Source organism: Panicum hallii, chromosome 5 (assembly GCF_002211085.1).
Source record: "Panicum hallii strain FIL2 chromosome 5, PHallii_v3.1, whole genome shotgun sequence".
NCBI classification, from domain to species: Eukaryota; Viridiplantae; Streptophyta; class Magnoliopsida; order Poales; family Poaceae; genus Panicum; species Panicum hallii.
The window spans coordinates 56,674,065-56,690,586 of NC_038046.1; the positions used below are offsets into that span (position 1 = coordinate 56,674,065).

General features: G+C 45.7%; 2 protein-coding genes and 1 non-coding gene across 5 annotated transcripts; 2 read left to right on the top strand and 1 right to left on the bottom strand.

Moving 5' to 3' along the window:
* Positions 1 to 1,966: 1,966 nt before the first annotated feature.
* Positions 1,967 to 3,478, top strand: LOC112894557 (cytosolic sulfotransferase 5-like). Its single transcript, XM_025962306.1, has 2 exons — positions 1,967 to 2,613; positions 2,726 to 3,478. The coding sequence occupies exons 1-2, from the start codon at positions 2,123 to 2,125 to the stop codon at positions 3,204 to 3,206; spliced, it is 972 nt and encodes a 323-aa protein (XP_025818091.1). The 5' UTR covers positions 1,967 to 2,122; the 3' UTR covers positions 3,207 to 3,478.
* A 599-nt stretch (positions 3,479 to 4,077) lies between these two features.
* TRNAG-GCC lies at positions 4,078 to 4,148 on the top strand. Its single transcript has one exon. It is a non-coding gene; the product is annotated as a tRNA-Gly (tRNA).
* Positions 4,149 to 4,256: 108 nt separating this feature from the next.
* LOC112894924 (type IV inositol polyphosphate 5-phosphatase 3-like) lies at positions 4,257 to 8,646 on the bottom strand. Of its 3 annotated transcripts, none has more exons than XM_025962769.1 (9): positions 8,029 to 8,646; positions 7,758 to 7,866; positions 7,578 to 7,643; positions 6,876 to 6,963; positions 6,688 to 6,801; positions 5,837 to 6,611; positions 5,544 to 5,728; positions 5,332 to 5,440; positions 4,257 to 5,195 (listed from the first exon to the last, which is right to left on the bottom strand). In XM_025962769.1, the coding sequence occupies exons 1-9, from the start codon at positions 8,107 to 8,109 to the stop codon at positions 4,848 to 4,850; spliced, it is 1,875 nt and encodes a 624-aa protein (XP_025818554.1). In that variant the 5' UTR covers positions 8,110 to 8,646; the 3' UTR covers positions 4,257 to 4,847. The 3 variants fall into 3 exon arrangements, with proteins under 3 accessions (XP_025818554.1, XP_025818556.1, XP_025818555.1); XM_025962771.1 differs by having other exon boundaries at positions 7,758 to 7,964; positions 8,074 to 8,644; XM_025962770.1 differs by having other exon boundaries at positions 8,074 to 8,641.
* Between the last annotated feature and the right edge of the window lie 7,876 nt (positions 8,647 to 16,522).

Here is a 16,522-nt window from a genome sequence, read left to right on the forward strand (position 1 = left end):
TATGACTCATTATATTTGTTTGGTAGAACTAGGGATGCAAGTGAGTACTGTTTTATAGATTAATTAAATAATTACGATGGTATGCTATCCTAGTTTATTTTCTCTTCTAAATTAATTACGCACAATGTATTTCTAGTTTATTTTATCAAGTGTTTAGATCGGTCCAATAACCTAAAATAAATATAACTAGCATTCTTAGGTAGAACTGAGCTTGGATTTTCTAGGAAAAGAAAAATTATTAGGCCTTTAAAAAAGTTTATTGTAAAAAAGCGATAGCTGGTCGTGTTTTTTCTTATCGTTACGTACGTGTTTGCTCTTTCTTTTCGTCACATACTCACTAGGGAAATCTAGGTCGCCGAGCATGACGAATAAGTTCATCCGTGATCTTGAGTTCTTGACAAGGGAAACTAAAGTGAGTATTTGCTTAAACTAATTAGATTATTCTAGACATCATATTTCTAAAAGTTAAAACGAACGGAGTATTTGCTTCAGTTGGTGCACATTTCTCACGGTTGGTTAGTCGGTGTGGAATGGGCAGTGGGAAACTGGGAAGTGGAGGCGAATAAGCAAAACGAAAGTCTCATTTCATTTATGGGCCTAGCGTGATTTAAGACGCTCACATTAAAAAAATACGGACAACAAAAGTCTTTGTATTTCATATGTAGGTCTAGGGTGATTTAAGATGATGACATAAAAAAGAAAAAGTAAAACAAAAGTCTTTGTATTTCATTTATTGGCGTCGTGCGATTATGCGATTTATGACGATCACAGTTATCATACTAAACTTAAGGAATTAGAGTTCATGCGTACAGATTTTGTTTCTAGCATCTTGGTGTGCATTGCTCTCAATAGTCAGCTCTGTAGACTTGGGAGATTCCAAAAATTCTAAAAGAAAATCCGTAGGCGTAGAATATGCATGTTAAAGCAGCACGTTCATGTTTATTTGCGCGAGCATAATTATGATCATTTATTTATGAGCTGTACAACTATTAAATTGATGAGGATGTTACAGTCAAGCTGCCAAGATGGTCAACTTGAATTGATACACCGGAAAATTTCAGGACCAAACTCCATCCCATTCGTGTGATTCAAAAAACCACGAAACACATGTAATGGACAAAAACAACATTTTTTTCCTTTCGTGCTTTTAAATATTGTATTTGTAATTCTTGTGTACCTCAGTCCTCAAATGATAAGGAGGTTGCACTAGAAATTTTGTATGGCATCATATCATAACATCATCTATAGAAGCTGAATTTTTTTAAAATAGACCTTCCGAATACTAATTTTGGTGGAGTTCTTAAGTTGCCAACACTTAGCTAGTTTTCAGCGGACATGTTCCTCAACTTGTATAACGCAACTGCATAGCTCAAAAGATGGTGAATGCAATTGTGGGAAGGTAAAAAGGTGATCCATATATACTTCTTCCTCCGTCTGAAATAACAAAAACATGCTTTATTTTGTGATAACAAAACTTTGACAAACAATTAATTTATTAATTTATGATATATATGATAAAACAATTTAATTATAAGTAATTTTTTAGTACAAACGAAACTTGCGAACATAAGTTTCAATCAAAAAATTACGTGTTGTTTCAATTCAGTTAGTCGCATTCTGTATATCTAATTATGCAACTAGATTTATATTTTAAAAATGTTTCACGCTGCTATTATTTATATATTGCTTGAGAAAAGATCAAATCCTAAATTCGAACAGGGAGTTAAAATAAAAGATGTCTTCTTGAACGTAGAAAATATATGTCCCAAAACTAAACAAAATAAATTAATGTGTTACATAAACCACATAGTTAGCGTGCTTTATATTCATATTGGTTGAAATCTTTGAGAATTCTCCTTTGGACCTCGATGACCTGATGCTATATAGTCAAATAGTTTTTTTTTATCACTTTTCTTGCTTTAAGACCCGAGCTAGTTCATTTTTCTGAGCTTTCGGCCCACTCAATGATCCAAAGAAAAAAGAATTTTCATCCCTAGTTGCCCGAATGCTTGTCCAACTCAAGAAGCTGTTGTAAATTAAAGCCCATGCATGGATGCCTCTATATAATTAGCGCCTATGTTCATAATCTGCACACCAACAAAACACATCTCCAAGCAGCAGCATGGCCGCCACCACCACCAATCAAGCCGGTGCTGTCGGTCCAGAGCCGTTCCTGAAGAGCGCCGAGGCCGTGCCGGCGATCCCCGTCGCGGGCCTCACCGACGACCCCAAGCTGTGGGTGTGCTTCTACCAGGGCACGTGGGTGCTGGCGACGGTCGTGCCCGGGATCATCTCCATCCAGCGGAGCTTCACGCCGCGGCGCGGCGACGTCGTCCTCGCGAGCCCGCCCAAGAGCGGCACCACGTGGCTCAAGGCCCTGGCGTTCGCCACCATGGCGCGCGGCGCGTACCCGCCGGCCGACGCCGGGCACCCGCTGCTCCGCCTCAACCCGCACCAGTGCGTCCCGTACATGGAGAGGCTGTTCACCGCCGGCGAGGAGGGCCTGATGGAGACGCTGCCGTCGCCGAGGCTCATGTCGACGCACATGCACCACTCCATTCTCCCCACCTCCATCACCAAGAACCCTGACTGCAAAATCATCTACATATGCAGGTAATCGAGCCCGACTTCGACCAGATAAATGATCGGAAAACTAATCTTCTTGCTAGCTATAAGTCCTTGTCACCGTAAACATCATAACAATCAACCACGCACCATTCTTCAGGGATCCCAAGGACATGCTTGTTTCCTTCTTTCACTTCGTCAGAAAAGTCAATCCCAACATCTCGTTCTCCGACTTGTTCGAGGCTGCCTGCAACGGCACGTCCGTCAGCGGGCCCATCTGGGACCATGTCCTCGGGTACTGGAACGCGAGCAAGGCGAGCCCGGAGACGGTGCTGTTCCTGCGGTACGAGGACATGCTGCGCGACACCAGGAGGCTGGCGCGGTTCGTCGGGCAGCCGTTCTCGCCGGCGGAGGAGGAGGCGGGGGTCGTCGAGCAGATCGTGAGGCTCTGCAGCATCGAGAAGCTGAAAAACCTGGAGGTTAACAACGCCGGCTCGTACGGGGCCCCCTTCGCGAACGACTGGTACTTCAGGAGGGGAGGGACAGGGGACTGGGCGAACCACATGACGCCGGGCATGGCGCGGCGTCTGGACGCCATTGTCGAGGAGAAGCTCAGTGGATCAGGCCTCTCGTTCGCGTGATTGAAGCATTTGGTACTACGAATAAAGATTCGCCGAAGCCGAGGCATGCGCGCGTTTTTTTTCTCTCTCATCAGCTACCTACAAGTTGTCCTGAACACAAAGATGACTCGCTGTTCAGGTTTTGTTTTCTCTATTATCGTACTACTGCTGTGTGATGCTCACAGCCTATGATTGCAACCATGTAATAAGGATGGTCTGAGATGGCTGATGCTCCCTAGGAGACTGAAGCCAAAATTCCATATTCTAAGGACCTTTTATTGATACCAAGACAATTGCATTATCTAAATATGTCCAATCAATACTATTAATGCAAAAGGACCTGTTCAATTTGATCTTCCGCTGACCCCCTGTCCGTGTTTTTATTCCTGTCTGTGTGCAAAAGGATTTTCTTATTGATCCATGTCATGCAGAGGCGTCACAAATGGTGCAAGTGTGCACTGAGTCTAACACACTTGTTAGTTGCTGATGGCACACTCATCATTCTGATGAAAGCTGATGCAAACAATGCCAATCATCTGCAAGGAACTTTTGATCTGTATGAGGAATGTTCAGGGCAAGTGATGAATAAAGAGAGGTCTTCAATCATGTTCAGCAAGAATATGTCAGGAGCCTCCAAACGTGTATATTAATTGATCACTCAAAGAAGGCCTTTGCTTACATAAAAGGAAAAAAATGATCTCATCAGCAGGCTACGGAATCCTAATTAGAACAGTGGCACAACCGCACAAGCAATTCCAGTTCCAACCTTGGCTATGTCCTGTTTTTACATGCTGCGCCTGCTGACGACGATGTGCACGGCGCACGCTGCTCTGTGTTGGCCAACTTGATGCTACTGGATTTATTATTTTGTGAAGTCATCTTCATTCGCAAAGCACCAGTGGTCTAGTGGTAGAATAGTACCCTGCCACGGTACAGACCCGGGTTCGATTCCCGGCTGGTGCAATCGTCTTTTTTCATTTTTATTTTTTTCTCCTTTCCACTCTTTGTTTTGTGCGTCATGCCACTGAGGAAAGAAGGCACACGTTCACGCATAAACAAAACAAGACTATCTTAGAGATAACTGGCATTTTGAAGCAGACTACCATTCCCCTCATGCTTCGATGGAGATACACGCGATCAGCCGATGCATTCAGAGGCTTACAAGTTACAGCAATTTGCCAATATGGTCAGAGGATCACAGCTACTCATACCCGTATTTACACGACCATTTCGCCCAAAACACAAGGAGCAGTCGCAAGCTCTCCCGGTTATCCTGAACGATCAGCATGGAGCAGGCAGTCTGGCACCGTGCGTTCGTTAGCCTTCAGAAAGTTCTGAACTTCCCGCAGGCACCTCTAACCGGAAAAGATGTTATTCATAGCACGTGTGACCAGCCGCTGTATCATCGTACATGTTCACTGGAAATAATAATATTTTAGAATAAAATAAAATATTTTAAAATAAGATAAAAATATTTGAACCATTGTTATCCCTAATCTTTTATTTATTCTAAAATATTTTATTTTATTCTAAAATATTTTATTTTATTCTAAAATATTATTATCTATATTTTCAGTGGATATGTACGATGATACAACAGTTATAACAGTTAGTCGTATTTAATAACATCACCCAACCCGGAACGGTGGCTCCGAACCCCCGTCAAAAATCGAGGTCTGGCACGACCTGCCCGCCCTCCACCTCGGCGTCCGTCAGCGTCAGCGCCTTCTGCAGCTTCCGGCTGCAGAACACCTCCACCTCCGCCGCGTACGTGGCCGTCACCGGCCGGTGGTCCGACAGCGCCTGCTCCGACCGCCGGTAGCTCAGCAGCCGCAGCCCCTTCCCGTACGACAGCACCCGGTCGCACCACGCCGGGGTCCGCCGCCCGCCCTTGTGCTCGTCGCCGATGTACTTCCCGGAGCTCAGCGCGTACTTGTAGGTCGGCGCGAACTCGAGAACGCCCTCCGTCCATCCGTCGAACGCCCGGCCCTTCTTCAGCTCGCACTTCAGCTGCACAATCGCAACGGCCCCGGATCATCAGCATTTTTTTTCAAACGGATCATCAGCATTGTCGGATAGAGTTCAGATTCAGAATCAGAGAGGGTTGAACAATTCATCCACAAAATGGAGTCTGATTTTCACTCACCTGATCCATCTCGGCTAGCTTGGACCAGCTCGTCGTCGAGATCAGCTCGTGGGCTCTCTCGTACGACACGTCGAGGCGGTAGTTCAGATCACCCAGCCAGAAGATCCGACTGCAGATATCACCGAGAAATGTAAGATTTCTGAATCCTGATGGGTTTGATGCAATTGCAATGCATTGGAGTCCACAGTGTAAGTTGTGTGTACTCTACTCACTCATGGTCGTGAATGTCTCTGAGCAGCTTCTGGTCACCCGGGGCAGGGAAACGCGTCCGCCGATGGATCTCATGCACGTCGGCGTTCCGCTTGTGGACGTCGCCGGGCTTCTCGCCGGCGGTGAGGTGGCTGCACACGAAGCAGAACATGGTCTGGTAGATGGACATGCTCACTGACACGGCTCCCTGCGCACGTCCAAAAGTTGCAAAATTAATAATTCAGACTCCTCCTGAAGCAGAGGCTGCAAGAATTCCAATGCTGCAGAGAAGAAATCGATCGATCCCGTGGCGAACCTTGTTGCCGATGTAGCCCATGGCGCCGACGCCGACGGTGGAGACCTTGAGGTTCTGGACGCACTTCCTGAGGCCCCTCCTCACCCAGACCGTCAGGAAGATGCCCACCATCTGCTTGCTCACGATCCTCACGAACGGCGACTGGCTCTTCTTGCGCAGCGCGCCGTCGAGGTCGGGAATCATTGGCAGATCGTCCGCCGGCGCGTCGGCGACGCGGGACGACCCCCTGAACGACTTGTAGGCCTTGAACGACTTGGACGTCTTGAACGACGCCGACGACGCGGCGTTCAGGGCGCGCGCGGGCATCAGGTCCAGCGGCTGCTCCGGCCAGACCAGCCCGACCCTGTCCGCCCTGCTCAGCGACCTCAGAAGCGTCCGCTGCGGAGCACCCGGCTGCGGCTCCTGATCGAGCTCGTCAGGTTCGTCGCCGTTGACCTCCGAGTCATCCACGACGCTGAAGTGGTTGAGCCTGCTCAGCTTCCTCGGGGTCGCCGCGGCGTACTGCTCCGGCCGCACGGGGAAGCCGAACGGCGCGTCGTCATCGGTGTCGGTCTCGGTGTCTGTGCCGGGAAGGAGCTCGCCGGCGGCGGCCGCGGCGTCGACCGGCGGGTCGAACCGCGACGGCGAGGGCGGGTTGCTGTAAAACCTGTACTTGGGCTTCGACGGCTGGGCCCGCCTGAGCGCGCCGCGGATCACGGACTCCCACGCCAGCGCCGGCCGGCCGTCCTCCGCGCCGAACACGTTGCCGGCGTTCAGCGGCACCACTTCTTGGAACCTGCATTCACGCATCAGCCGAAGAACGGCAGGTCGCTGACGAATCGCACCACGAATCCGGGGGACGAGCAGCTTACCCGAGCACGTAGATGTCGGCGGGCTCGGCGTCGCCGCCGGTGCCGAGCCACTCGGCGATGTCGAGGTCCTCCGGCGGGGCCCTGCCGCCGGCGTTCCAGGTGCCGACGCAGACCCTGCAACCGCCGAACAGGTTCAATCGAACCGCAAAATTCGTGGACGCGTCGCTGAAACCGATCGAACAACGCACCTCAGCTCCTTGGTGTTAATGTACTGCGCGCGCAGGGTCTCTGAGTTCGTCCGCCTCAGCTTGTACGGCGCGCTCTCCAGGATCTCATCTGATGCAGCAGAATTCAGCACGAAGAAATGTTAGTGAATCGTCAGAAGCAATGCTGATCGATCAATGCAGTGGGAATTCCAAACTCGAAACACAAACGGCTAATATGACTAGTATCAAATTATTTTTTCTTGAAAAAATATACAAATTTCATTATTTTACACTTATTGTTGGGTAAAAAATGTTACTAGTAATTTCGTTTTTTTCACATGAAAATGTGGATATCATGATTTTTGATCCATGGAGTAGGATCATGAAGGCCCGGCCGGTCTTCCAGATTAGGCAATTGTTGGGCACCCATTTTTGTGATAGGAGATAAGGAGATTCAAGGTTGCCGGCTCCCGGCCGAGCCATGATGCGACGCACCAAACGCACTAGTGGCGGCACGAGGACCAGTTCATCCTCCTTCCCCACCAAAAAGGGGGGGACGAATGAATAGTCCAAAGCTGCCCTTTCTCTTCCGTAACACGACCCACTTGTAAAGAAAAACACGGCCCACCGGATAAGATCACCACATAGACGGGAGAACCGGAACGCGGCTTTCACTTTTCAGTTATCAGCCTACACACTAGCCGCGATTCAAATTCAACACGTAATGAACGGAATTAAACTCACCGGTGATCTGAACGCCGCCGTCTGCCGGCCGGCGAGCGCCGTCGCCGTTGTCGCAGCCGCAGTTCTCTGAGAAAAAGCGGGAGAGGAAATGAGAGGTGGGGAAAAGAAGTGATCTTTCGGCTGCGGAACTCCAGGACGACGCAGATGGGTGTCGTCCGTGAAGAGGAAAGTCCGGCCAACCTTGGTCGTCAATGTCGCTGCCGTCGTCCTCGTCCTCGTCGGCGCCGAAGTCCAAGTCCTTGCTCTTGAGGTTGAGCCACTTCTTGAGCACGATCTTGGGCCAGAACACCTGCACCAGCACAGCAACGGCGCCTATCAGCATCATCCTAGCGAAGCTCTCAGTTGCAACTTGTTTTTCTTTGGCAAACAGTTGCAAGTTGTTATTGCCTGAAGAAAAGAAAAAAAAGGAAATCTAAAAAGAAAGCTCGGGAAGCTCTCAATTGCAACTTGCCAAGAACAAGTGAGCTGAGCAAGGAAGGCGAGAGCCGTCTCCTACCTCTCCCGACACCCTCCTCTGCTTCAGCACCACCATCTCCGCTCCTCTCTTGCTTGCTCCACGCGCCTCAACCCCTTACTAAAATTCAGGGCGAAAGCTTACTCCGCCTCTCCCACCAAAACTCCTTCCCTTCTCGTCTCTCGCCTTCCTCCTCCCTTGGCTTCCTATCCCCTCCCCGCCCGCTCCAACCTCTTGCTGCGGCCTCTCCAATGGACCCCTCGCGCTCGCTAGACCCGCCCGCGGATTTCAGTTGCCGAAGACTAGCGGGAGAGCTCCTGCACTCGGCCGTACGGGGCAGTCTCGTGAGCTGCGGATCGGTTAGGCTTGGACCGGGCGAGCAGAGCTAGCACATGGCGCGTCTCCGCGGTGGCGGCAAGGGAGGGCCGGACGGGGAGCTATATAGCAAGCGGGAAATGCGGGGCAGAGCAGAGGCGGACGAACGGGGTCCGCGGCCGGGCCGCTGCCCCCTTGGCCTTGACTCTCCCTTCGCGGAAACCTTCTGCGCTGCCGCCCCCGCCGGGCCCCGCGTGTCCAATCTTTCTTTGGTCGCCGAGCGAGACGGCAGTTGGGATGCTGTTCTACTGCGGCTGCGGCTTGACGTCCCACCTCCGCTGCCGGTGGGGATTTCTGGGGAGGAAACCGCTGACCGTTTTACCTGGCCGTATGCTCTGGGAACGGTCAATTGTGTTGGAATTCGTTTTTTTTTACCTTCCCAAACGCCCGCGCACCACACGTATGGTTGAGAGCCTAACAAAAATGTGACGTGGGATGAGTCCACGCGCCATGCATATTTAGGGGTGGTAAAGTATTATAGGCATAGTATTCTTTTTACAATTTAACTTGACCCTTATATATTTTTACGATTTAACATTTATATACTTTTAGCTTAAAATTATATAAAATTAAACTCTTTTAGAATCCGACCCTTAGATTATCTAAACTAAAATTTAAATCCTTTACCACCCTACGCGTACTACTATTACTTAATATGTAATCAATCTAGATGGTACTGACAAAGATGTTGTTGGCTAGAAACTGAAGCATTTTTTGTACTCGCAAAAATGAGTCCATCTAATCTGGTCCGAAGCCAAAAAATTAACCTATTACTATGAATATCTAAAACTTTATACGGATCGATAATATAAGGTGGCATTACTAGATTCGTTATGAAAAATATTTCTAAGAAACAAAAAAACTGATATAAATATATAATATTATATATCTTATAGATATTATTAATCAGAATATCTCTTGTAGACCGTGATTGATTACATATATTAATCAGAATAGCTCGGGTGTGGCATCCCAGCTATATCTTGTAGACGGTGTTTCTATCCCAAGTGTGCCATTTATAGTTCCAGAAACGTTTTAAGATATATAGACATCATAATCACCTGTTCCCTCAACAAAATATATTGCACTAACCACAGTTTTGTCTTGAGCCATGACACGTGCCGAATTACGTGCAGGGAGACGTTGTAAGCGGCGCAATTTGATGCGGTTGGGCTTCACAGCGATCATGCGATGGCATTTTCTACGCCGTTCATGTTGACACCTGTATCCCTTAGGGTTTTTTCCCCATTTCTGCTCGCCCTCCGTGTTTGACTTGCTCTGCAAAAATACTTATTATGTATGTACTGAGTACTGTATGCATCATTAGTTCGTAACGACCTCAATCTATGACTCATGATGCAGAGAATCAAGTTAGCAGTAGGGCCTCTATTAGTCTATTGCATGCTCCTCTGGTAAGGTTCTAGGTACGCGTTTGTTGCGCTTGCCGCCAAAGTTGTCACTCCACCTGACACTTCATGTTTGTCCAGGTATATATGGAGCCACGGTCCAGCTGCAATGCAACGCCCAAGCCAATTTGATGTTGTCTTTTATTTTATTTTCTTGAGCGTCGCGCCGCATCTAATGGTGTTTGATTCCGGAACTAATTTTTAGTCCGGCCATATCGTATGTTTAATACTAATTAGAAAAACGTAAGTTAACTATAAAACTAATTTTATAAATAGAGACTAATTTACGAGATGAATCTATTAAACCTAATTAATCTATTATTAGCATATTTTACTGTAGCACAACATTGCCAAATTATAGACTAATTAGGTTTAATGGATTCGTCTCGTGAATTAGCCTCCATTTATGCAATTGGTTTTATAATTAGTTTATATTTAATACTCCTAATTGATGACCAATCATCCAATATGACGGGGACTAAAGTTTAGTCGGTAGATCCAAACGGTCTCTAAATTTTATTACACCACGGGGGGCGTTTGGATCCATGGACTAATTTTAGTCCGGTCGGATGTTTGGATAACCAATAAAGAGATTAAACACAAGCTAATTGCATAAGCTGGTGCTAATTCATAAGATGAATCTGTTAAGTCTAATTAATCCATCATTAGTACATGTTTACTGTAGCATAATATGATCAAATTATGGACTAATTAGGTTTAATGGATACGTATCGCGAATTAGCCTCTATTTATGCAATTGGTTTTATAATTAGACTATATTTAATACTTTTAATTGGTGTGTAAATATCCAATGTGATGGGACTAATATTTTTTCGAGGGCAGAGGCTGGGTACCCTCCTGCTTCATTGAAGCGTATTATGGAGGTTATGTTCTCTCATCGATACACCTGACCGATGACACCCCCTTACTCCCAACAAGGTGCGTTACCTAGGATTTGAGCACCGGCTCTCCTTTGGGAGGTTGGCATCTAAGCCAACCGGGCACCCACCCTCCTGAGAAACTAAACAGACTCTATATTTAGATACATGGTAAAAGCTAGATATATAGTTTGCTAATTCCTTAGAAATTAAGTTCATAGCAAAAGCTAGATGTCCAAATTATAACTAATTCGTTCGAAAACGAAGGATTATTAGTGGAACCAGTTTATCCTGGTTGTAGGACTAACACGAACAGTTGATAGGGATTAGTACTGGTTGCAGGTTTGCTCATCACTTTACTGCACAGCACGCGCCATGAGGTTTTGCGTTCACCGGCTCACCGCCATGTGCGGGCGCGGCTAGCGATGGATACCCGTGCCACTTGGCGCCTTTTTTGTTCTGCTAGCACTCGTGCGGCCACAGTTTTGATGCGGACCGTAAGCGTGAAACACGTGTTCGTGGGCTACTTTGTTCAGGTGTATGCACACTATTGCACAGTGTGTGCCATCCTACTGTTCATCGCTCTAGGTGGCCATGCAAATTAAACAGGAGTACTTACTACTCATCCAGAGACACCAAGATCGATCGATGATGACTACATGGCACGAGCTAGGAAATATGAAGCCATGTGCATGTAATTTTCCATCGAGAAACTGGCCATTGTTCTCAGATCTTCATTATATATATTTTTCAGAAACGATTAATGTGGCTAGCTGCTTTCAGCTACAGATGAAAGCTACGGAGAATACGAATAGTTCCTAGCCGACAACAGGCCGGGTCAATTCAAGCCACCACCCTTCAGCTTCAAGGGATACTGCAGGTGCAGGATCGACCATCCATGGCTCCTTCGAGAAACAGTGGACGACTACAAAAGAAGTTTGTAGCAGCAGTGCCAGATGTCGTAGATGGCTGCCACTAGTTTATGTGGAAGCTCAAGTGCATGTGACGTTTACATGTCCTTTGGGCCATTTTCCTGCTAGCTAGCTTAATCCTGGTCGTCACGTTTTTTTTCTTTTTTTGATTAGAGGTGGTCACGGGTTGATCGCATCAAACGGACTGGAGCGAGCTGGACCATGTATTTGCAGATTATATTCCAGTCGAGCGTGACTCTTAATAAATTGGCATACGCATTCATCCACACATATGGCCGTTGAACATGCTTTGGTGATTGACCATAACGACCAAGTAGAAACGACAGAATCGGAAAAGCGGAGTCCTAAAAAAGGGTTGAAGACATGTACACCCTCTTCCTTTTGGAGACACGCTATTCAAATGCTCACACGCATCCACAGTCACGTTTCTATGAAGTATGAACACGCGCATACTCTACCCCTGTAACACATTTACAGAGATTACCAGCAGATTTTAAAATTGATAAAGTTATCACGAACGTTTCCTTGTTGATAAGATGCCGGATCAATTGCGTTTGGTGCCATTTCGAAATAAAAATAAATAAATAAATACTACCTCCATCCTAGAGTATAACAACTTTTTAACTTGGTCAAAGTCAAACATTTTCATCTTTAACCAATAATGTCTTTAAAAATAATTACTTTTAAATAGAAAAGTTACATATTACGATAGTTGGTTTTATTATAACTAAACTAATATTATTTTTATGTTGTCAATTTTTATGATTCTTTTACCATCTACAGTCAAAGTTTAAAGGTTTAATTTCGAGAAAACTAAAAATAAATATATTCTCGGACAGAGGTAGTAGTGTTTAGTGCTACCTGGCTGCACCCGGTGGCACCGTCCTTGCATTATCAGCTGATAATATAGATTAGATTAGACGACGAGGTCTCTCAACTTTCTCCCTGTTGTACTTGGTCACAAGTCTCAGTACCACTACGTACATATCCTATTCACCGTCCATAGGAATTTATTAGAATAGGTGCAGTTCACAGCAGTGTTCAGTATATATAATCCACGCAAGATGGCATCATGTAATAATCAACCATAAAATAAGATAAAGTAACCTCCTGCTTCTTGTGTGCAGATAATTAATTAACAAGTTGACTTTGGTGTGGTGTTGGGCTTAATGGTGAAATAAACACCAAAGCAGAAATTTCACAAACAACAAGTCGTTGATCATGCTGATAAGATTCCTCGTGGTGGAACCTGTCTACCTAGGTTTGAATCCTAGATCAGCATGGGTGCTCGTATTTTTCTAAATTTATTCTAGGAATTAACCGGCGCTATTCTTTCAGTGGTAGGCGACATGCCCTGGATGCGTCTGTGGTGACTTTGTCAATCTCGAGAACCTGCCGGCTCAGTTCCTCGGAGATGATCATATGGGTAGGGTTACGTGCGCGTCGGTGTCTCTATTATGTTTTAAAAAACGATTCGTTGATCATGCCATTAGACCATAAAGTGCTGCCACATCTGAATGGGCCCCTATGAGATTCGTAAAAAGGAGCAAGATCCAGTGAGTTTTTAAGTCAGTTGTGAATATCTATGTCCAACCACAAACTTATTTGACATTTGTGCTGGATGAATGAAGTCGCAATGCGAGAGCCAGAAAAATGCCGATGACCTGGCAGCTAATAACCCACTCGTTGGGGTCGCAATCAGAGAAAGCGATCGACGCACACCGTGTAGTTTAATTGGCCAAGCGAAAAGAAATGGCACTTCAGGTCTGGTGCTACTCGATTGTTCCATCAAAGGAAACAATATAGAAGCAAAGTAAAGGAAATTCTTGTGTGTTTCGTCATGGTCGTCATCTGCCAATGGGCTCCTGAGCACGCGTGCGTGCGTGCATGACACGTCAGCGCGGCAGCTATTGCACCCGTACCGTTTGATGTAGCAGCATCAACGGGGTGGCCCAGCACTACTAGAGCCTCGTGATCGGCCAGTCGATCACACGTGCGTTACGGATTTGTTTGCTCGATCGAGTCATGCATGCATGACAGTGCACACCTCTGATTAACCTCTGGATTCTCAGTCAAGGTTCGGTCTCCGTTTAGATCCGAGGACTAATTTTTACTCCTTGAATTTGGCACGGACTAATTTAATTAGGACTAAATATGGACTAGCTGGCAAGCTTATTGCATTGATTATAGCTAACTGGTAGTTAGAATCCATTAGCATTAGCCTTGATTAGTTCACCATCATTTTATATTTTATCAAACATAGTCCATCCAAACAGGATCTAAGCCTGAATGTGAAGCTATCTTGTCAATGTCAGTGATGACAAAATTAGACAAAAAAAAAAACACACAATCAACAGCGCGTGAATAATCAGAAATTTCTATCTGACAAAACTATGCATGGCCACATGGTCAGGTGTCTTTGTTCCGACTAATGAAGCGCCTAACTGCTCGATCAGAGTCTCAGAGGCCAGCACCGAGCTTAGGTCAATACTCAATAGCCAGTGGCAACTTTTAGTTGAGAAGGTTGGGCGGGGAAAAAAAAAAGGCCTCAAGTCAGCTCTGTTTGCATTGGTGCCTTTTTCTTACAAGAAAAGAAATGTTTGGTGCTTCCTAGCTGCACTGATCGCGCCGTCCTTGCATTATCAACCGATAATGTGGATTAGACAACTAACGCCTTTCTCCCAAATTGTTCAACACGTACGCATGGTCACCGGCCGGCCTGATATACAGAGAACAATAGTACTGCGTCCTACTCGCCGTCCACAGGAACTTAGAACGGGTGCATCTCAGAGCCTCAGACCACTGTAGTCCACAACATGGAATCTGACTATGTAATAGACCATATCTCTCCGTTTCAAAATGCAGATCGTTTTGGTAAATTTAGTTTTTTCTATATATCTGGATATAATATTTATCTAGGTGCATAGCAAAATTTATATATGTAGATTTGCCAAAACGATCTTAAAATGGAGGAAATAGTTAAGTAATCTTCTGATCCAATTCCAGTCAGGTTACCCCCTTTAAAAATATGTGGATTGGAACAACAAGCAAGGGCCAACGCGGGGGGTGCAGGGGTGGTTATATCAGAGTTTTCTCACTATGGTTGTGTGGATGTCGCACAACCAGCCAAGCCAACAAACTCTGGATAATTCAAAGTTATATATATCTCTGAATGTCCATGTCATTCCGGTGATGTATTACTTACGGTAGCGGAATGCCTGCTGTAAGCGTGGAAAATATTTAAACACCTGACTAAGCATTCGCTGAAATTGCCATCAGATTGTGACGCCAAATAGTTTAACCACGAGGGAAAACAATAGTAAACACGCTTTGCTACTTCATCGAGCAATCAGCCGGCCATATAAACTTCTGGAACAACACAAAGTTGGTAGCACAGCAATTTTATTTCAGATCACTCAACATGTATGTACCAGAGGCAAACACGCTCAGTCAATTTTGATAGTTTCGGCCAGTTTTCATTTAGCATGCGTGGTGCTCCATCATCCAAACAAATTAAACCAACTACATATTTATATGTGTTCAAAATGTAAAAAAAATAATTATGCCAACAAATTAACTTTTTGTATCTTTTTCTACAATCAAGTTGAACATTCATGAAGATATTGTTGACCAAAAATAAGTGCTACCTAAGTTAGGATGTCACTTGTGTCTGCAACGTCCCAAAAGTTTTGCACAAGTGTGACGTTTGTATTTTTATATTTATAGTGTAGACATCATAATTGCAATCAATTTTCTGTGTGAGTGTCAGAGTATGTATTGTGTTTTGCTAAAAAGAAAAATGATTGTTCCCTAAATAAAACTATCAACCAAAACTTGTGATGGGTAGTCTTGTCGAATAATGTGCAGGAGACACTGCAAGCAGCGCGATTGATTTTGGGTTGGCCTTAACAATAATGCTGAAGCGATGACATATTTATGCATTATTGTATATGTTTTGACACCTACTGTCTTTTGCATTTTGATCACTTTTGATTGCCATAAGTATTTGAACGAAGGGGATTATTAGTTGCTAACAACCTCAATCTATGACAAATGATGGAGAGAACCACTTTAGTTGGGACTCTACCCTATGCTTGGTGGCTGGCGCTAATGTTCTCGGTACTTATTGCCGTTAGACTTGCCTGTCGCTCCACCTGACTACATTCCATGTTCATGCATGGAGCTGAGCTGAGCTGAGCCACGGTTAGCCTGCAATGCTAACCCAATTTGACGGGTTCGTTTTGTTTCTTGGCCGAATGGGGGCACCACACGGCATCAATTATTGAAAGCCAACATTTCCCTGGACTTTTCGGGGAACCCAATTGCTCCATGTTGAAATTATATATCATGCTACAGAGTCCTTAAATAAATTTGACCTATTTTTATGTACAAATTAAAAAAATTTATATGTGAACTTAATTATTGTTTTCGGCGTTGGTGTCCCTAAACCAAAAATCTACAGTTAGGAATTAGGACCCGTTCAAACACAGTCTCCAATAAATGACAGAGCAAGTTTCTCTCACAGGGAAAAAAAAGGACAGAACAAATCACTTTGAATGGCGAAGAATAATTTAATTTTTAATTCATTATTATTCCCGCTCCATGCATACATGGTTGGTATACTCTGGTTCTTCTTTCAAACAATGGGTACTTTATTCTTTTCATCACTGTACATCTAGTTCATTTACTGTGTTCTAGCCCAGCTTCAGAAGGACCCCCGCGTCGCTCCCACATGCGACTCGAGGGGGCCATTGCGCCGTCGCCGTCGGGCCTCCGCCCCTCGCCCTCTCCTCCTCGCCGTCGCCCGAGCAGAGGGCCGGAAGCCCGGCGCCTGCAAGGAGGGCGGCGGTGGGGTGACTCGGGAGGGCAGCAGGCGCGCGCCATGCAGGCACCTCCGCTC